Source organism: Natrix helvetica (genome assembly GCF_964273705.1).
Source record: "Natrix helvetica genome assembly, chromosome: 13".
Classification (NCBI taxonomy): Eukaryota; Metazoa; Chordata; class Lepidosauria; order Squamata; family Natricidae; genus Natrix; species Natrix helvetica.
The window spans coordinates 4,137,744-4,157,647 of NC_138557.1; the positions used below are offsets into that span (position 1 = coordinate 4,137,744).

Sequence of the window (19,904 nt, forward strand, 5' to 3'; positions counted from 1 at the left end):
GGGAGCCCTTTTTTGAGAGTTCCAAAGGCTTAAAACACTGCATTGAAGCTTTTATTTAATTATTTGTGTCTGCTCTCTACTACCTTTTAAAAGCCCAGAGGCCTTTGCAGCAATTCTTAGTTCTTAATGTCTAAAAAAACCGAGATAAACAGAGGAAGGAGGATTGGAGCATAGAAACACCACTTCCCTGCAGATCTTCCTCTGAAAAATTTATTGAAAATACCAGGAAGGGGGATACATGTACAGGTAAACAAGTGATGGTTTAAGCAAACATACAAAAAAAAAAGTAAAGTGAACAAATGGAAATAGAAAGCAGCAAGACAAATTGCAGCATACAGGTAGTTCTGGTCTTACAACGGCTCCATTTAGTGACCAAAGTTGCAACTTCACTGAAGAAAAGTGACTTAGGACCAGTTTTTCAAACTTACGACTATATCAGCCTCCCCGCAGTCGCCTGAATTGGGCCTTCCGGCCTGCCACATTTACTGCTGTGGGAAAATGGGAGGGGGGATTATATGGAGTATGGGAGATATATAGTCAAAATAACATTCCTTTCTCAGAGAGTCAAGGACATCTTGCCCTGCGCCTGGAGTGGTGTGACTTGGAGGCATCTCCAGTTGGGACGGTGCGTGATTGGACCATGTGATGGACATGTGGGTGCTGGGCAGGGACTTGGATGGGTGGGAAAAACCTGGAAGCTTTCAGATTTGGGGTTTCCCAGATGTGCCAATATGAGTCTCTAATAAAATGGAACTTTGAAGAAACTCAAGCCCTGGAGTCTTTGTTCATTGCGGGTGTTACTTGGGGTGAAATCCAGCAGGTTCTGACAAGTTCTGGAGAAGCGGTAGTGGAAATTTTGAATAGTTTGGAGAACCAGCAAGTACCACCTCTGGCTGGCCCCAAGAGTGGGGAGGGAACAGGGATTTTGCAGTATCCTTCCCCCAGGAGTGGGGAGGGAATGGGGACTTTGCAATATCCTTCCCCCAGGAGTGGGGAGGGAATGGGGACTTTGCAATATCCTTCCCCCAGGAGTGGGGAGGGAATGGGGACTTTGCAATATCCTTCCCCCAGGAGTGGGGAGGGAATGGGGATTTTGCAGTATCCTTCCCCCAGGAGTGGGGAGGGAATGGGGACTTTGCAATATCCTTCCCCCAGGAGTGGGGAGGGAATGGGGATTTTGCAGTATCCTTCCCACAGGAGTGGGGAAGGAATGGGGACTTTGCAATATCCTTCCCCCAGGAGTGGGGAGGGAATGGGGACTTTGCAGTATCCTTCCCCCAGGAGTGGGGAAGGAATGGGGACTTTGCAATATCCTTCCCCCAGGAGTGGGGAGGGAATGGGGACTTTGCAGTATCCTTCCCCCAGGAGTGGGGAGGGAATGGGGATTTTGCAGTATCCTTCCCCCAGGAGTGGGGAGGGAATGGGGATTTTGCAGTATCCTTCCCCCAGGAGTGGGGAAGGAATGGGGACTTTGCAATATCCTTCCCCCAGGAGTGGGGAGGGAACAGGGATTTTGCAGTATCCTTCCCCCAGGAGTGGGGAGGGAATGGGGATTTTGCAGTATCCTTCCCCCAGGAGTGGGGAAGGAATGGGGACTTTGCAATATCCTTCCCCCAGGAGTGGGGAGGGAATGGGGACTTTGCAGTATCCTTCCCCCAGGAGTGGGGAAGGAATGGGGACTTTGCAATATCCTTCCCCCAGGAGTGGGGAGGGAATGGGGACTTTGCAGTATCCTTCCCCCAGGAGTGGGGAAGGAATGGGGACTTTGCAGTATCCTTCCCACAGGAGTGGGGAGGGAATGGGGACTTTGCAGTATCCTTCCCCCAGGAGTGGGGAAGGAATGGGGACTTTGCAGTATCCTTCCCCTGCCACGCCCACCAAGCCACTCCCAAAGAACGGGTAGTAAAAAAATGTTGAAGCCCACCACTGCTTGAAATCGTGACATTTTCTGTTCGGCGTTCACCCGGAACTGGGAATTTTATGCCCACAAGTGAACAATCTGGCAAAGATTTTTTTTTTAAAGAAAGAAAAAAGAACAAAATCACTACTCAGTTTCCTTGTGTGGGCCCTTACAATTCAAGACCTCAACAATGCAAGCAGCTTTTTGGTGGGAGGGAAGGGGGCTGTCGTGCTCCTGTCCCCCCCTCCCCCACGCTTTTTATGGCTTAGCTCATCTGCATCTTTTCTTGGGAGGGAGAACATATAATTTGGAAATGGCAGTCTTCGGAGGAGGGGGACACCATCCCGCCCGGGATAGCAGCAGCAGCAGCTTCCGCCAGCATCTCGAGGTGGTACGGCTTCGGGCACGATCGCATCTCCTGGATGTCAGGACCCACTTCGGGAAAACAAAAGCCGCAGGTTTCCACCGGCTCTGGAGTTTGGTTGCCCCCGGAGTCGCTGCCGAAACTCCCCGCTTCCATGAGACCATCTGGGGGAAAAAAAAAACGAGTCTGGCATGATTTTGATAACTCCTCGATTTATAACCATTCATTTAGTGACTTTGAATTTATGGTGGCACTGAAAAATATAGCAATAGCATTTATACACCGTTTCACGGGACTTGGCAGCTCTAAACGGTTTACGGAGTTAACCTTCCCCAACCCCCAAACAATCTGGGTCCTCATTTTACCAACCATGGAAGGATGGAAAGCTGAGTCAACCTTGAGCTGGTCAGGATCGAACTCCTGGCAGTGGGCAGAGATATCTGTAAAATTTGGGTGCGGCGTCCCTTCTGTTGGGGATAGCCAATTTGGGATTTTCACATAGTGGTGTTTTGTTTTTTTAAAATTTTGAGCCAGTTTTGCAATAACACATTTCTAATTAGATGTTTTTGAAAGTATGTGTGCGTTTTATTTTTATCATCCCACAGAAACTTATGCCAACCTACTTGTAGATCATGGCCGCCTAAGGTCAAAATTCTTTTATTTTTTAACTCTATCCAGTCCTTCGCCCATGTTGTGGTTACTGCTAATGTGTATAGCTCCCAGTTTGGTAATTCTAAGTCTAATATTCTACTCTACTCTAAATTCTATTCTATTCTGTTTTTTATTCTATTTTTTTTCTATTCTATTCTATTTTCTGTTCTATTCTAATATTCTACTTTACTCTAAATTCTATTCTATTTTTTTCTATTCTATTCTATTTTCTGTTCTATTCTAATATTCTACTTTAAATTCTATTCTATTCTGTTTTTTATTCTATTCTATTTTCTATTCTATACTATTTTCTATTCTATTCTATTTTTTTCTATTCTATTCTATTTTCTGTTCTGTTCTAAGTCTAATATTCTACTCTAAATTCTATTCTATTCTATTCTATTCTGTTTTTTATTCTATTCTATTTTCTATTCTATACTATTTTCTATTCTATTCTATTTTCTGTTCTATTCTAAGTCTAATATTATTCTACTCTACTCTAAATTCTATTCTATTCTATTCTATTTTCTGTTCTATTCTAAGTCTAATATTCTACTCTACTCTAAATTCTATTTAATTCTGGTTTTTAGTCTATTCTATTTTCTATTTTATTTTTTTCTATTCTATTCTATTTTCTGTTCTATTTTCTGTTCTGTTCTAAGTCTAATATTATTCTACTCTACTCTACTCTAAATTCTATTCTATTCTATTCTATTTTCTATTCTATTCTATTCTATTCTATTCTATTCTATTCCATTCTATTCTATTCTATTCCATTCTATTCTATTTTCTATTCTATTCTATTCATTCCATTCCAAATGACTTCATTGCTAAACAGCCTACAGGCAGGAATCGTCTGAGCATGTTTGCAAGGACCCAAGGAAGGCCGTTGCTTCAAGTGGAAAAAGGAAAAGCATGTACCTTTGGGTAGATCTCCCTTTTTATGGCAAGATGCTGAACTGGCTCGACAAAACTTCTCGTCCCCCCTTTTTTGAAAGTAAAACCAAGTCAACAGCAAGGAGAAGAGCAGAATGCAGAGAGAGAATCCCAGCGACATGTACAGCAGCAGCTGTTGGTCATAGGTAGCATCCAGTTTGCGCTGCAGAGGCTGGAGAGCAGCTGGGGTTGGTAAAATGGTAGTAAGAGGCTCTGGAAGTCAGATGGAGTGGAGAAGAAGAGTTAATAAAAGTTTATCACACCCTGTTTTATTTCAGCACCAATTCTGATGTGTGGCCCCCTGGATTTTGGGTGCAAACGGAACAGACCTATGAATATCTGGGAAATTGTGGGGTTCTGGATGCTCTCTGAGCTAGGTAGTTTTCTTGCAGACATTTCATTACCAAACTAGGTAACATTATCAGTGCTAGAAGGGCGTGGGGATTGTGGAAAAGGAGGAGGACCAGAGATCCTTAGTGCTCTCTGAGCTTCTTAGTTTTCTTGCAGACATTTCATTACCAAACTAGGTAACATTATCAGTGCTAGAAGGGTGTGGGGATTGTGGAAAAGGAGGAGGACTAGAGATCCTTGGTGCTCTCTGAGCTTGGTAGTTTTCTTGCAGACATTTCATTACGAAACTAGGTAATATTATCAGTGCTAGAAGGGCGTGGGGATTGTGGAAAAGGAGGAGGACTAGAGATCCTTGATGCTCTCTGAGTTTGGTAGTTTTCTTGCAGACATTTCATTACCAGACGGTAACATTATCAGTGCTAGAAGGGCGTGGGGATTGTTGAGTGTAGGAGGAGGAGGACTAAAGATCCTTGGTATTCTCTGAGCTTGGTTGTTTTCTTCCAGATGTTTCATGATCCACTAGGCAACATCATCAGTGCTGGAAGGGAGAGGGGTTTGCTACATGCCGCCACCTACCGCTGATAATGTTACTTAGTTGGGTCATGAAACGTCTGTAAGAAACCCACCAAGGTCAGAGAGCACCACAGCTCTACCCTGAGTTGCAAATATTCTACTGGGGAACTTAAAACTCTGAACTGATTGCCCAATCAAAGTTTGGTGATAGTAGATGGTTACAGAATTTGTATTTCATCAATATTTATTTGGTGCATAACCAGATTAAATCAAAATCAAAAACAATGAAGTAAATGCAATAAAATACAAACAGCTAGCAACATAACCCACAGCATATATAACATTCCCAGTGTTGTGGCCCACCAGCTGCCAGCGGAGGTGATAGCAGATTCGGACAGTGAGGAGGTTGGGGAGGAATCTGGGCCAGTCCTGGAGTCTGGGAAAGGCTCTGAGGAGGGCTCTTTGTGGGAGGCAGAGAGGGGGCCAGGGCCGTATGCCAGTTATCAGCTGCCTTCAGAGTCAGACATCAGTGAGGCAGAATAACAGCTGGAGCCTGTTCCCAGTGTGAGCATGTGCAGAGTTGCCAGGCGAAGGGAACAGCTAAAGAACAGAGGTCAACTTGGGAGTAAGGTCACAAGTGGAGGATGAATGGCCCCTCCCAGAGGAAATAAAAGAGGAGCGAAAGGGGAGTGGAGTTTGCAGGAGACCATTAGTTCGCTTCATTGGTTCGTGACTCTCCGAGACTCCTTGCCAAGTTCTGCAGACATCAACCTGGCAGCTCTCCAAGCCAGATAAGGTCTGTGACTGTAAATCCTCCCTCGAAAGACTTTGCTGGATGAGAATGAGCAGAATTCACAGCAAATTAATAAAAAGAGGTCTTTGTCGGGAGTTTGTTTCATGCTCTTGGGAAGCCTCGGCCAGAACTCCCTTCTTCATGACTACATTAAGCATGATATTGTGTTTGATGCCCACCAAGGACTGGGGATTTAATGCCCATGAGTAAATCTGGCAATCACTTTTTAAATCACTGCTGGGTTTCCGTGTGAAAAAAAAAATCCCTGAGAAATACAAAGGATTTGCTTTTAGGAGGCGACTATCACATTTTTCACTCCCTGGGCACCAAATCTGCCCATTATGGAGGGTAATGTAACTAACTGGGGCATGGGGAAGGTCTCTGGGTGTGCTTTGTATTTCGGGGTGGAAAACACAAGGAGGAAAATTGGAGCCTCCAGCTCCAGCTGTCCATTTTGAGAGACTCCTCCTCAGCTCTTACTTCTGCAGAATGGTGCACACTGTTTGGGGTGTTGCCCGCAGATGCTGAAGCATTTGACGCATTCTCTCAGGAGCTGGTCGTAGTAGTGGCCCTCTTGCTTGCTGCACTCCAAGGAGCCTACGAGTAAAGCAGAAGAGTTTGTGCAAAGGGGAGAGGAGGAATCTGCCCATTTCTCTCTCCTCCACCCACCAAGGAAACCGCCCAATCCTTGGCTGGCCTACTGCTCATTGGCTACCCAATCCTGTAGCCATGGAAACAGCAGCATCCTCGAGACGGCTAATGCAGCAAAAGGGGATATGACTTCCCTCCACTCCATCTCATGCGTCCTTGAACATCTCTGGCTTCTTAGTGATGGTAGAACGTTCTCCAGCCGTTGGCTTCTAAGCTCTGCAGCTTGGCAAAAGGTGGGTAGTCAAAGTGCTTTCGAGCGGGGGACGGGGGGTGTCTGACCTTGGCTACTTTAAGACTTGTGGACCTCAGCTCCCAGGATTCTGGGAATTGAGGTCCATAGGTCTTAAAGTGGCCAAGGTTGGACCTCTTTGTTTTAGGGCATGAAAGCCAATCCAGGAACCAATTTGGGAGTCAGGGCTGTGGAGTAGCTCCTTCCTTATTCGGCTTCCCAGCAACCCCCTTCTGCAGATGTGCAAAGGAAGTAGTCTCAACAGAAGACCACTTCATACATCACTCCTTCACTAAGTATCCCCAGTCATCCAAGAGTTGTAAAACAGAGAAGCAAGTTCTCCATGAGTTGTTGAACTTTAGCTCCCATCAACCTTACGTCAGCATGGCTAACGGTCTGTGATGCCGAGAAGTGGAATTTAGCAACATCTAACCGGCCATACACTGACCATCCGTGATCGGAACCTGGTTGCCATGAACTTTGATCAACCTCTTCCTATCCTCCAAAAACATCTGGAGGTCAATGGGTTGAGGAAGATCTCTTGGTGGTATGGTCCTCTCGCTATGAGCTGGACAACCACATCTGCAGCACCTCTACTGGTGCTGGAAGGGCAAATAACCCCCCTCCCCCAAAGTTCTACCATGATTCGTAGACTGCTTTGGAGGAGCAAAATGACCAAACTATACAACGATTTCAGTGTGAATCCATAAAACATCATTTTCAGAACGCTTACTGCAGACATCGGTGCATCCCTGGAACTTGGGTGGCTGACAAGCAAGTTTGCAAGACACGCAGTTGCCCAGAAGGCCATCCCAGTACTGGTCGTTCGAACACGGCATGATCCCGTTGAAAATGCACGTCTGAATCCAGGGCGGTCTCTCTAAAAACAGAACAACAGGTTGCAGAAAAAGAACTTGGCTACCTAGAATCATAAAGCTGGAAGGGACTCTGAAGTTCTTGTAATCCAACCCTCTGCCCAATCAGGCGTTCTTATACCATCCTAAACAAATGGTTGTCCACATTTTTTTCTGGAAAACCTCCATCGATGGAGCATCTACAACTCCTGGAGACCAGCTCTTTCATTGATTAATTGTTCTCACTATCAGGAAATGAGTTCCAGGTTGTATCTCCTTCTGATCAGCTTCCACCCATTGCTTCTTGCCTTTCTCTCAGATGCTTTGGAGACTTAAGTCAGCCTCCTCATATCACCCTTAATCCTAGTTTATGTCTAGACTACACATAGCTAGTTCCCTCAACCGTTCATCATACGGTTTAGCCTCCAGCCCCCTAATCATCTTTATTGCTCTTCTCTGCACCCTTTCTGGGCATCTTCTTTGTATCACAGGGACCAAAACTGGATTCAATATTCCAAGTGTGGTCTCACTACTGCAACAAGAAGAATAAAGATAAAGGTTTCCCTTGCACATATGTGCTAGTCGTTCCCAACTCTAGGGGGCGGGGCTCATCTCCGTTTCAAAGCCCAAGAGCCAGCGCTGTCCGAAGACGTCTCTGTGGTCATGTGGCCGGCATGACTAAACAACGAAGGAGCACGGAACGCTGTTCCCTTCCCACCAAAGGTGGTTCCTATTTTTCTAGTTGCATTTTTTACGTGCTTTCGAACTGCTAGGTTGGCAGAAGCTGGGACAAGGAACGGGAGCTCACTCTGTTATGCGATGCTAGGGATTCGAACTTCCGAACTGCCGACCTTTCTGATCGACAAGCTCATTGTCTTAGCCGCTGAGCCACCGCGTGCCCACATAGAGCCACCGCATACTGCAACGTAGAGCGGTACTATCACTAATACGGTTTCTTTTTCACCCTACAGCGTTGTGCATACTCAATTCATGCAGTCCATGACTCATGGGTTGTGCAACTGTGATGTATTCAATAAACCACAGCTAAACAAGCGGTGACACTGGGGACTCCGGTGTCCCGTTCACACTCCCAGACGGAGAGATTTAAAAGTAAATTTACATTGGAAACTTTAAAGATCACTGGCTGCATTTACCTCTGATTCATATATCGCTCCAAGGTGTGGTTTGATTTAACCGGGTTGCGTTGCACAAATCCCAATGGCCCAGTTCATCCACCAAGGCTGTGCACCATGCTTTGGAAACTGTCATGGCTGACTCACCTACAATGACTCAACAAAACTTAGCACCGCAACTTAAGCGAAAGCAAAGTACGAGTTACACGGGGCGGTGTGCGCTTCCGCCATCTTTGTGTTTTCCACATGGAACATCTACTGTACGTTCTCGCAACCTCAGCTGCATAGAAATAAGATTTGCTGTGATTTAGATTAGAAAAAAAATCAAACTGCATGGAAAAAGCTCTATGAAAACCAATTTAGGTGTTTTTTTTTAAAGCATCCTCCCATTTTCGGCAGGCTGATGGGCAGGAGTTGGGCAGAAGTAGAAAATGCCCAAGCTTTCCCATCTTTGGACCTAATTGGAAGATAGATGTTGCAGGCTGAATGCAGCTATTGCCTGTAGGAACTGCAGCAGGCAGCTTCCTCCCATCATTTTTTTAAAAACACGAAGCCTTCTGCAACTTTGATGGGTACCTTCTTCGGGCAAAATGCCCAGACTAGGAAATATAACTGCAGATAATATTTTTAGGGGATATGCGAAAGAGAAACACATCAGTGAAGGCTGTGCATTATCTGGAGGGAATCCAAACTTTTAAAAGAAGAATCTTGTATACCCGCTCTTCTAAACCTATTTTTCCTTGCTCGTTTATTTGATTAAAATGCGCATTTCGTTCTAAATACTTCACTTCCAGAGGACATGAGATACGCAATGGATGGAAACTAATCAAGGAAAAAAACCAACCCAAGAACGAAGGAGAAATTTCCTGACAGTGAGAATAATTAATCAACTTGCCTCCAGAGGTTGTGGGTACTCCATCACTGGAGGTTTTGAAGAAGAGGTTGGACAACCATTTGTCTGAAATGGTTTAGGGTCTCCTGCTTGAGCAGCGGGGTTGGGATAGAAGACCTCCAAGGCCCCTTCCAACTCTTGTTGTTTATTTTAAAGGCTAAATCAGAAGGTGAGCAACTGATGGAGCTTGGTACATCTAGGCTAACAAAAAGAAGGACTAGAGGGTGACACGATAAACGTCTTCCAATATTTTGAAGGACTTTCACAACAAGAATAGAATAGAATAGTTGGAAGGGACCTTGGAGGTCTTCTAGTCCAACCTCCTGCTCAGGCAGGAAACCCTACATCACTTCAGATAAATGGTTATCCAACATCTTCTTAAAAACATCCAGTGTTGGAGCATTCACAACTTCTGGAGGCAAGTTGTTCCATTGATTAATTGTTCTAATTGTCAGGAAGTTTCTCCTCAGTTCTAGGTTGCTTCACTCCTTGACTAGTTTCCACCCATTGCTTTTTCTTCTATCCTCAGGTACTTTGGAGAATAGCTTGATTCTCTTCTTTGTGGCAACCCCTAAGATATTGGAAGACTGCTATCATGTCTCCCCTACTCCTTTGTCTCCTTAAACTAGACGTACCCAGTTCCTGCAACCGTTCTTCATATGTCTTAGCCTCCAGTCCCCTAATGCTCTTTGTTGCTCTTCTCTGCACTCTTTCTAGAGTCTCAGTGAGGATCTACTTATTCTCCAAAGCACCTGAGGGCAGGACAAGAAGTAACGAGTGGAAGAATATAAAAAAACAGATCCAACCTAGAACTAAGGAGAAATTTCTTCCTTAACTTCAGACGTTGGGAGTGCTCCATCACTGGAGGTTTTCAAGAAGACATTGGACAGCCATTTGTCCGGAATGATATAAGGTCTCCTGCTTGAGCAGGGAGTTGGACTAGAAGACCTCCAAGATCCCTTCCAACTCTGCTATTCTATATTCTTCTTCTCCGGATCAGTCCTCTTCAGAGAAGAAAAAAGTTAAGAGACTGGTGGAAGGGAGATAGCAGAAAGGTTAAGGGCCCCAAGTCCCTACCCTGGGCTGGAGGACACCTGCAGCTGGGTTGTGTCTCAAAAGAAAACACCAAGGTTGAGAAACAATTATGGAAAGTTGAGTTTCAGAAAAAGACGAGAAAATAACCCAGGTAGCCTGTGGGGAGACTGAACTGAGATTTATTTGCATTTGCTGCAGAATATTCCTGAAGGCCCTTGACTCATCACTGTGAGAAACAGAAAAAAAGAAAAATGGATCTGTTCGTAGGAACCACGAAGAGCCATTTGTAATTCCTTAGCAATTCTTTTCTTGTCCTTCACCAAAGCCTTTAAGCAAAAAAACAGAGCAATGGCAAACCACTCCTGAGGCCGATACAACTTCGAAAAGAGAAGACGAAATAAGAAAGGGGAAAATATGGAGGAGGTGTGCAAATGTGTTATTCATTGGCCTTTTTAAAAAGAAGCCGTTCTTTAAAAAAAATAAAATCTCTTGCCATTGTCAAATCTCGCAACCGGACGTGTGTGGTATTTTGGCGTTTCTTCCCAAATTCATAAGGATAGTTTTATTTCTTTATATTGGCGCCTAGACAAGATTGCCCAACCTTCATTCTTAGCTGGCTTTGAAAGCTATTATGAATGAAGGCAGGATTATTACTACACACACACACACACACACACACACACACACACACACACACAGACGTTGGTCGGCCATTTTAAGAAAACAAATAATACCAATGTAAAATAGAGCCAAGCCAGAGATGTTGCATCCAATTCGCACCAATGATTTATGGCACTGCTCAACCCAACTCAACAACTCAACTCAACTCAATCCATGCATCTGGGCAGCTCTCTGAGGTTTAAACTTCTCCAAGTTTTGGTGACCCGGTGAGCTAAATCCACCACAACAACATCTAGTGATGTTTCCATTGCAAGTGTGATTTCTTTTTAGAAAACAGTTTGACCTCCGACCAGCAGGAATTCTGCACCCTAGAAAGGAAATGTGGGGGTGGGGGGAGGCTCCAGAGACAACCTTGACGTGACTTCATTTCACCTGCCCTTAAATTGAATTAAAACATAAATCCTGAAATTATTCCCCATACATCTAATCCTTTCACGCCCCCACCCCACTTTGGTTATATTTAAATTTACAATTTGGTAGCAATTTTTGTATGCCTTCTGAGGCTGGACTCAAAATTTCTGGAGGATACGCACAATTCTGAAGGGCCAAGTGAGAGAACTTTCTGACTTTTTTAAAAAATTCAGATTTTACTTACACTTTTCCCCCTGCTGCTGAACCGAGCTGAACTTCTCTGGACTGATGCTCATCTCCTTCATGCCATCTCGACGTGTTCCTTGATCCTTGCTTGTGTGGGGTTTATTATGAGTCCTTCATTTGATTAGAGTCTCTCTGTGTGTTTCCTGGGGATTTCCCCTCCTGGGCTGGAGATGCAAACCAACTCAACAAAACCCGAAGCAGAAGGAGGTCCTTCTCTGAGTTTCCCTCCCAAGGGAACATCAAAAACTTCAACTTCAGTCATTTTGGAAGCTCTCTTTTTCCAGAAAAAGATTATTCGGTTTGCTTTGTAAATGCCAACAGGGTGTTGATGTGGAAGAGGCCAGCTCAAACTTACCCAGAGCTTTTGAGAATGAGGAAATTCTTCTGGGGTGGGTCTTTTACTGTTACACCCTTGCTGTTTTTCTTGAGAGGTGATTTTACCGTGGAAGGTCAAGCATCCCCTCTTTCAAGATTCTGTCCTACACATTGGCAACAAAAACGAGAACATCAAATACAAGCTGCGTGGATATGACCACGTAGACGACCCTCCCTCTGTCAAGGACCTTGGAGTCCTCATCTCAAATGATCTAAGCCCCAGAGCTCACTGTAACAGCAGTGCCAAAAAGGCACTAAGACAGGGATGGGTTGCTGCCAGTTTTACTACCAGTTTGCAAGCCGCGCGCAACGCGCCTGCACACTTTTCAATGTAACTTGTTCTCTGTGCATGCACAGAACAATTTACAGTGAACTGTGCACGCGCAGTCATTAAAAAACAAAATGGTGCGAGGGAACCAGTTTGGGGGTGTGGCAGGCCTGGGTCGCTGCCGGTTGTGCGACCCAGGCCTGAATTCCACTATCGGATTGGCCGAACCGGGCCAAACCGGGAGCAACCCACCTCTGCACTAAGAGTTGTGAACCTAATTTTGCGAAGCTTCTTCTCCGGTAACATTGTATTGCTAACTAGGGCATACAAAACCTTTGCCAGACCAATCCTCGAATACAGCTTGTCCGCCTGGAATCCACAATGTATATCGGACATTAATACGATTGAACGAGCCCAGAGGTATTTCACGAGAAGAGTCCTCCACTCCTCTGCTCGCAACAGAATCTCTTACGCCACCAGGCTCGAAATCTTGGGCTTGGACACCTTAGAACTACTCCAACTAAGGTCTGGCCTAAGCGTAGTACACAAAATTGTCTGCTACAGCGTCCTACCTGTCAATGAATACTCCAGCTTCAACCGCAATAATACACGGGCAAACAATAGATGCAAAAGGTAAACTGCTCCAAACTCGATTGCAGAAAATACGACTTCAGCCACAGAGTGGTCAACGCCTGGAATGCTCTACCTGACTCCGTTGTTACATCCTCAAACCCCCACAACTTTAACTTTAGACTGTCTACTCTTGACCTCACCCCATTCCTAAGAGGTCCGTAAAGGGGGCATGCATAAGTCCACCAGCGTGCCTACCATCCCTGTCCCACTGTCCCCATTTATTTGTACCCATTTCTTTCATTCATGTCCATGTTTATACTTATACCTGCTATCTTGAATATTTTTGACAAACTAATAAATACAAAGACAAAGACCAATGTTTCAGTCCTTCAACCATGATTGTGGCTTTGATGCTACGGGAGGGAATCTTTTCTGCTTCCAACTCAAAGATTCTAATCTCATTGTTGGCTCCCTCGGCATCTTCTGTATAGGATCAGCAATGAATGGAAACTAATCAAGGAGTGGACGAACCTAGAACTAAGGAGAAATTTCCTGACAGATAGAACAATGAATCAGTGGAACTGCTTGCCTCCAGAAGTTGTGAATGCCCTAACACTGGAAGTCTTTAAGAAGAGATTGGATAACCATTTGTCTGCAATGATATAGGTTTTCCTGCCGGAGTAGGGGGGGTTGGACTAGAAGACCTCCAAGGTTCCTTCCAACTCTGGTATTCTGCCCTACTGTTTTACAAATTTAGGTGGTTATTTCTGTCCATGGGGGACTATTATAGGGAGCACAAACAAGATGATTAGACAGCCATTGTTATTTTTTCCAGTCTAATGTGACCTCGGGGTCAATCTCAAGTCTAGGACCACCTTCAAATCTACAGCTCCACCAGATATTCTGGTACTAGGTCTAATCCACAGCATTGGCAAGCTCCAGGTTTAAATATTGCATATTGCATATTGAATCACCAATAGTGGCGTTTAATTGCCTTACATTCTAAACCTTGTTCTCTACTAGATTTTGAGTTGTCTATGGAGATTCTCCGTCTTCCGGGTCATGGTTGTCCCAAAGGAGCTTTTTCAAGAAGCAACTGGACTTTCTGGTTTTTCTTTGAAGACGTTTCCCTTCTCATCCAAGGAGCTTCCAGCTGGAGCCTGTTCCTAGTGTGCACATGCGCAGAGCTGCCAGATGAAGGGAACAGATAAACAACAGGGGTCAGCTTGGGGGTAAGGCCACAGGTGGAGGATGAATGGCCCCTCCCAGAGGAAATAAAAGAGGAGCGAAAGGGGAGTGGAGTTTGCAGGAGACCATTAGTTCGCTTCATTGGTTCGTGACTCTCCGAGACTCTTGCAAAGTTCTGCAGATATCGGCCTGGCAGCTCTCCAAGCCAGAGAAGGTCTGTGGCTGTAAATCCTCCTTTGAAACACTTTGCTGGATGTGAAGGAGCAGAATTCACAGTCCATGAATAAAAGGGGATTTTGTCGGGACCAGGAGTTTGCTTCAGGCTCTTGGGAAGCCTCGGTCAGGACACCTCTGAAAACTTTTTTTCAGTGCCCGTTGTAACTTTGAACAGTCACTAAATGAACTGTTGTAAGTCAAGGGCTTACTTGTACTCCTGGCCAGGGGGCAACGGATAGAAGGACGCAACCACGGGGTTGTGAAACTATCATCTGCTTCAGGAGGGGCTCGGAGGAATCAATTTTCTCTGTTTTGAGCTTCATCACTCACCTGGTACTTGAAAGTAGCAGATTTGCTTTCGGCACGAAGTGTCATCTGTTGTTTCCCCAAGTTCTTGTAGTCAACAAGCTGAATCTGGTGCCCCCACTAACCTTTCCCAAGCCAGACCGGTCTTCTCACCTTCTTCTGGCCACCAACACCAAAGCTTGCGAGAATCTGGTGGCTAAAATCCAACAGACGTAGCCGACACGGATCGGGTGCAGTTACTGAAGTTCAGGGAGGGAGCAGAATTTCAAGATAAACGTGAGATTCAGAAATGGCTTTTTCAAAATGAATCAAGTCAATTCCACCCGGTGACATCTATCTATTGTTAATTGTTAGGACAATTAACCAGTGGAACAACTTGCCTCTAGAAGTTCTTACTTGTCCAAGACTGGAGGTTTTTGAGAAGAGATTGGAAAAACATTTGTCTGAAGTGGTGTAGGGTTTCCTGCCTGAGCAAGGGGTTGGACTAGAAGACCTCCAAGGCCCCTTCCAACTCTTCTCTTCTCTTCCCTTGTTCTATTCTTGTTGTTAGTTGCAAAGTGAAGTTGTGTCCGACCAATCGTGATCCCATGGACAATGTTCCTCCAGCTTCTATTCTATTCTATTCTATTCTATTCTATTCTATTCTATTCTATTCTATTCTATTCTATTCTATTCTATTCTATTCTATTATAATTCTTATTCTATTCTATTCTATATTCTATTCTATATTCTAATCTAATCTATTCTATTCTATTCTATTCTATTCTATTCTATTCTATTCTATTCTAATTATGATGGCGAGAGAGCGCGTCAAATGGTACCAAAATCCACGTAACCAACAGCTCAGCCACAGAAACGTTGGGCTCAATTGTTGTCGTAAGTCGAGGACTGCCTCTAATCGTGGGGGAAGAGGAATTCTCGTTGGCCTGTTTCAAACAGCACGTTGGATAATTTTTTTCTTAAACCTGAATGGCTAAAATCCTTCCTCCCTTTTTCCTTTGACGTTACAGTGACGCATATCTTTTTTTTTCTTCTCATCAATGTCGTCAGAGAAGCTCTTCCCCGTTTAGAGAAAACTTGAGCTGGTTTTGATTTAACTGACTCCCATTTGCATGTCAAACGAAAACATCTTCAACTTTTCTGACTTTTGTTTTTTGGCCAGGCATAAATGTGTGTGTGAAAACCGTAATAATAATTTTGGAAAGATGTTTTCTCTTCTCCTGGAGAGAAATTAAGAAACCAGGCCTCTTCGGAAGGGTCGGTCCACTGCCAGATTTTTTTTTAAATAAAGTTTTTCATTTCTAGAGGACAACCACTTAAAGATGAGCCAGCCGCGTGCAGCAGCTGTCAAAGAAGCCAACACAGTTCTAGGCTGCATCAACAGAGGGATGGAATCAAGATCATGTGAAGTGTTAATACTACTTTATAAGGCCTTGGTAAGGCCACACTTGGAATACGGCATCCAGTTTTGGTCGCCACGATGTAGAAAAGATGTGGAGACTCTGGAAAGAGTGCAGAGAAGAGCAACAAAGAGGATTAGGGGACTGGAGGCTAAAACATGTAAATAACAGTTGCTGGAATTGGGTCTGTCTAGTTTAATGAAAAGAAGGATTAAGGGAGACGTGATAGCAGTCTTCCAATATCTCAGGGATTGCCACAGAGAAGAGGGAGTCAAACTATTCTCCAAAGCACCTGAGGGTAGGAAAAGAAGCAATGGGTGGAAACTAATCAAGGAGAGAAGCAACTCAGAACTAAGGAGAAATTTCCTGACAGTTAGAACAATTAATCAGTGGAACACAAGTTGCCTCCAGAAGTTATGAATGCCCCAACACGGGAAGTCTTTAAGAAGATGTTGGATAGCCATTTGTCTGAAGTGGTGTAGGATTTCCTGCCTAGGCAGGGGGTTGGACTAGGAGACCTCCAAGATTCCTACCAATTCTGTTATTCTATTCTATTCTAAAAACCAGAAATGCATCTGAGTTGTCGGACTGGACCGAAAGCCCTCTTTGTGAGTGGAACAAACTTGTTAGACAACTTATTGTTCATGATGAGTCAGTGTAATATCGCAACCTCACTGAATCTTCAATGCCTTATTTGCAAAACAGTTTCCCCTTTTTTAAAAGTTTGCTTCTTTGGTGGGGCAGGAAAAGACTTTTGGGGTTTTCTCCTAGTCGTCAGACTCCTCAAGAAGGTTTTATTTTTTTTATATTTCTCCTTGGAGCTGAATGAGAAGCGGCAGAGGAAAAACGCGAGGTTCTTGTTGTTTTAAAACTGTTTTGCGCAGCGCTCATTTCTCAAACTCACCTATTCAAATTCAACACAAAGGATTGCCATTCTATGCATTCGTTTGATCGATTTATTATTCACTCATCTAGCAACTCGGTACGGCTAGCTAAGAATTTAACAACAATACAGAACGTAAAATGCAACCTCTCAGAGAGCAGATCCATCCTACTTCTAGCGGGCATCCTGTCTTCTTTTGAATGGAGGATAAATAGTTCATTTAGGAATACCGATTGCCCAATGCCAGTTAAAAACGTATCTTTGGAGTCAGCACCATCTTCTCAAAGACCAAACCTTTATGAACCCACAGTAGTAACTGTGAGAGGGATCTTGGAGTCCTAGTGGACAACCATTTAAATAGGAGCCAGCCGTGTGCAGCAGCTGCCAAACAAAGCCAACACAGTTCTAGGCTGCATCAACAGAGGGATAGAATTAAGATCACGTGAAGGGTTAATTCCACTTTATAATGCCTTGGTAAGGCCACACGTGGAATACTGCATTCAGTTTTGGTCTCCACGATGTAGAAAAGATGTGGAGACTTTAGAAAGAGCGCAGAGAAGAGCAACAAAGACGATTAGGGGACTAGAGGCTAAAACATATGAAGAATAGTTGCAGGAACTGGGTATGTGTAGTTTAATAGAAAGAAGGACTAGGGGTGACATGATAGCAGTGTTCCAGTATCTCAGGGGCTGCCCCAAAGAAGAGGGAGTCAAGCTATTCTCCAAAGCACCCGAGGGCAGGACAAGAAGCAATGGGTGAAAACTAATCAAGGAGAGAAGCAAGTTAGAACTAAGAATAAATTTCCTGACAGTTAGAACAATTAATCAGTGGAACAACTTGCCTCCAGAAGTTGTGAATGCCCCAACACTGGAAGTTTTTAAGAAGATGTTGGATATCCATTTGTCTGAAGTGGTGTAGGATTTCCTGCCTGGGCAGGGGGTTGGACTAGAAGACCTCCAAGGTCCCTTCCAACTCTGCTATTGTATTGTATTGTATTGTATTGTATTGTATTGTATTGTATTGTATTGTATTGTATTGTATTGTATTGTTTTCTATTCTATTCTATTCTATTCTATTCTATTCTATTCTATTCTATTCTATTCTATTCTATTCTATTCTACTCTACTCTACTCTACTCTACTCTACTCTATTCTTCCACTGTAGAATATTCTCCATGTTGATGGGCTGTTTCTTTCATTGCATTTGTTGTTAGTTGCGAAGTCATGTCCGGCCCATTGCGACCCCATGGACCACATTCCTTCAGGCCTTCCTGTCCTCTACCATCCTCTGGAGTCCATTCAAGCTCACGCCTTCTGCTTCGGCGACTCCATCCAGTCAACTCCTTCTCTGCCGTTCCCTTCTTCTTCTTTTGCCCTCCATCGTTCCCAACATGAGGCTCTTCTCCAGTGAGCCCTTGAGTTTCCTCTTCAGGATCTGGCCTTCTAAAGAGCAGTCAGGGTTGATCTCCTCTAGGACTGACCGGTTGGATGGCCTTGCAGTCCAAGGGACTTGCAGGAGTCTTCTTCTCCAGCATCAGAGTTCAAAGGCCTCCATTGCATCAATAGGATTAAAACACTCAGATGGAGAGAAACTTGTTCTGCGTCATTGGACAAGTCATTTCTTCTGTTCTCCCATTGTTGTTACCAAATCAGGTTTCAGTGATACATTGTGAAAAAAAAGCTGGGTTTCTTGATGGATTTGCAGCCTTTGTTAAGCACCTCGTTGTTGTACATCACTGGTGTTTTCCTCACCCCCACCCCCCCAATAAGGAAACAAACACTAAAAAAGCTTCTTGCTAACTGTAGTAGAGAAGATTGCAAAGCAAGCTGTTGGCTACCTAGGTGTAAAACCTTGCATTGTTGTAACTAGGAGTTGTGGAATAAGCTATAGTAGCTTGCTTCATCCAATGAGGTTTGTAGAATATAGAATGGTTGAATTTAGATACTGCCTTAAGCTGAAACTAAACAGACGGCCTTCTGGTTTAATGCTTGAAGTTGCATGTTTTTTATTTTTATTTATTTAGTTTGTCACTCATGTACAAGATGACAGGAATAAGAACAACATGAATAAGAACGCAGGAAATGGGTACAAATAAATGGGGACAGTAGGACAGGGATGGTAGGAACACTGGTGTGCTTATGTAGGCCCCCTTTCGGACCTCTTAGGAATGGGGTGAGGTCAACAGTTGACAGTTTGAGGTTGAAGCTGTGGGGGGTTTGAGGATGTAACAACGGAGTCTGGTAGAGCATTCCAGGCGTTGACCACTCTGTGGCTGAAGTCGTATTTTCTGCAATCGAGTTTGGAGCGGTTTACCTTGAGTCTGTATCTATTGTTTGCCCGAGTATTATTGTGGTTTGGCTCAGCCTTCCATCCTTCTGAGTTCGGTAAAATGAGGATCCAGATTGTTGGGGACAAGAGGCTGACTCTGTAAATCGCTTAGAGATGGCTGTATGAAGTGGTATATAAGCGCTATGGCTGGTGCCATTGTTCTGGGTATTTCATCTCAGAGAGTAGAATGTTCTCGCGCACAATCCTCACCGACCCAACCCACTTCCTCCCAAGCCCTTGCAGAGACCCAAAGCTTTGGCCTGAGAAAGACTGAGCATTTTCTGATTCAACCAAGGAAGGCAATCAGCCGTGTCAGGGAAGCTGGGGACTCTAAAAATTGTCATCTGAAACCCCCAGAGAATTGAGATGGCCCTCCACGGGGAGGATGGAACGGAAATCCCTGTGGCTGAAATTCAGCATGAGAAGAAAGGAGGAGGAGGAGGAGGAGAAGAAGAAGAAGAAGAAGGGAGGAGGAAGAAGAGGGAGAGGAGGAGGAAGAGGAGAGGAAGAAGATGGAGGAGGAGGAGAGGAAGAGGAGGAGAGGAAAAGAAGGAGGAGGAAGAAGAAGAAGAGAGGAGGAGGAGAAAAAAGAAGAGAAGAAGAGAAAAGAAGAAGAGGAAAGAAGAAGAGAGGAGGAGGAAAAAAGAAGAGGAGGAGAGGAAGAGGAGGAGGAGAGGAAGAAGCAGAGGAGGAGAAAAGAAGAAGAGGAAAGAGGAAGAGAGGAGGAGGAAAAAAGAAGAGGAAGAGGAGGAGGGGGAAGAAGAAGAAGAGAGGAGGAGGAGGAAAA

At 44.4% G+C, this 19,904-nt stretch overlaps 1 protein-coding gene across 1 annotated transcript; it reads right to left on the reverse strand.

Moving 5' to 3' along the window:
• Positions 1-1,378: 1,378 nt before the first annotated feature.
• Positions 1,379-11,686, reverse strand: TNFRSF13B (TNF receptor superfamily member 13B). The gene is made up of 5 exons (XM_081966157.1): positions 11,579-11,686; positions 7,122-7,268; positions 5,989-6,105; positions 3,837-4,064; positions 1,379-2,428 (listed from the first exon to the last, which is right to left on the reverse strand). Exons 2-5 carry the CDS (start codon positions 7,225-7,227, stop codon positions 2,166-2,168), a joined length of 714 nt encoding a protein of 237 aa, XP_081822283.1. The 5' UTR covers positions 7,228-7,268; positions 11,579-11,686; the 3' UTR covers positions 1,379-2,165.
• Between the last annotated feature and the right edge of the window lie 8,218 nt (positions 11,687-19,904).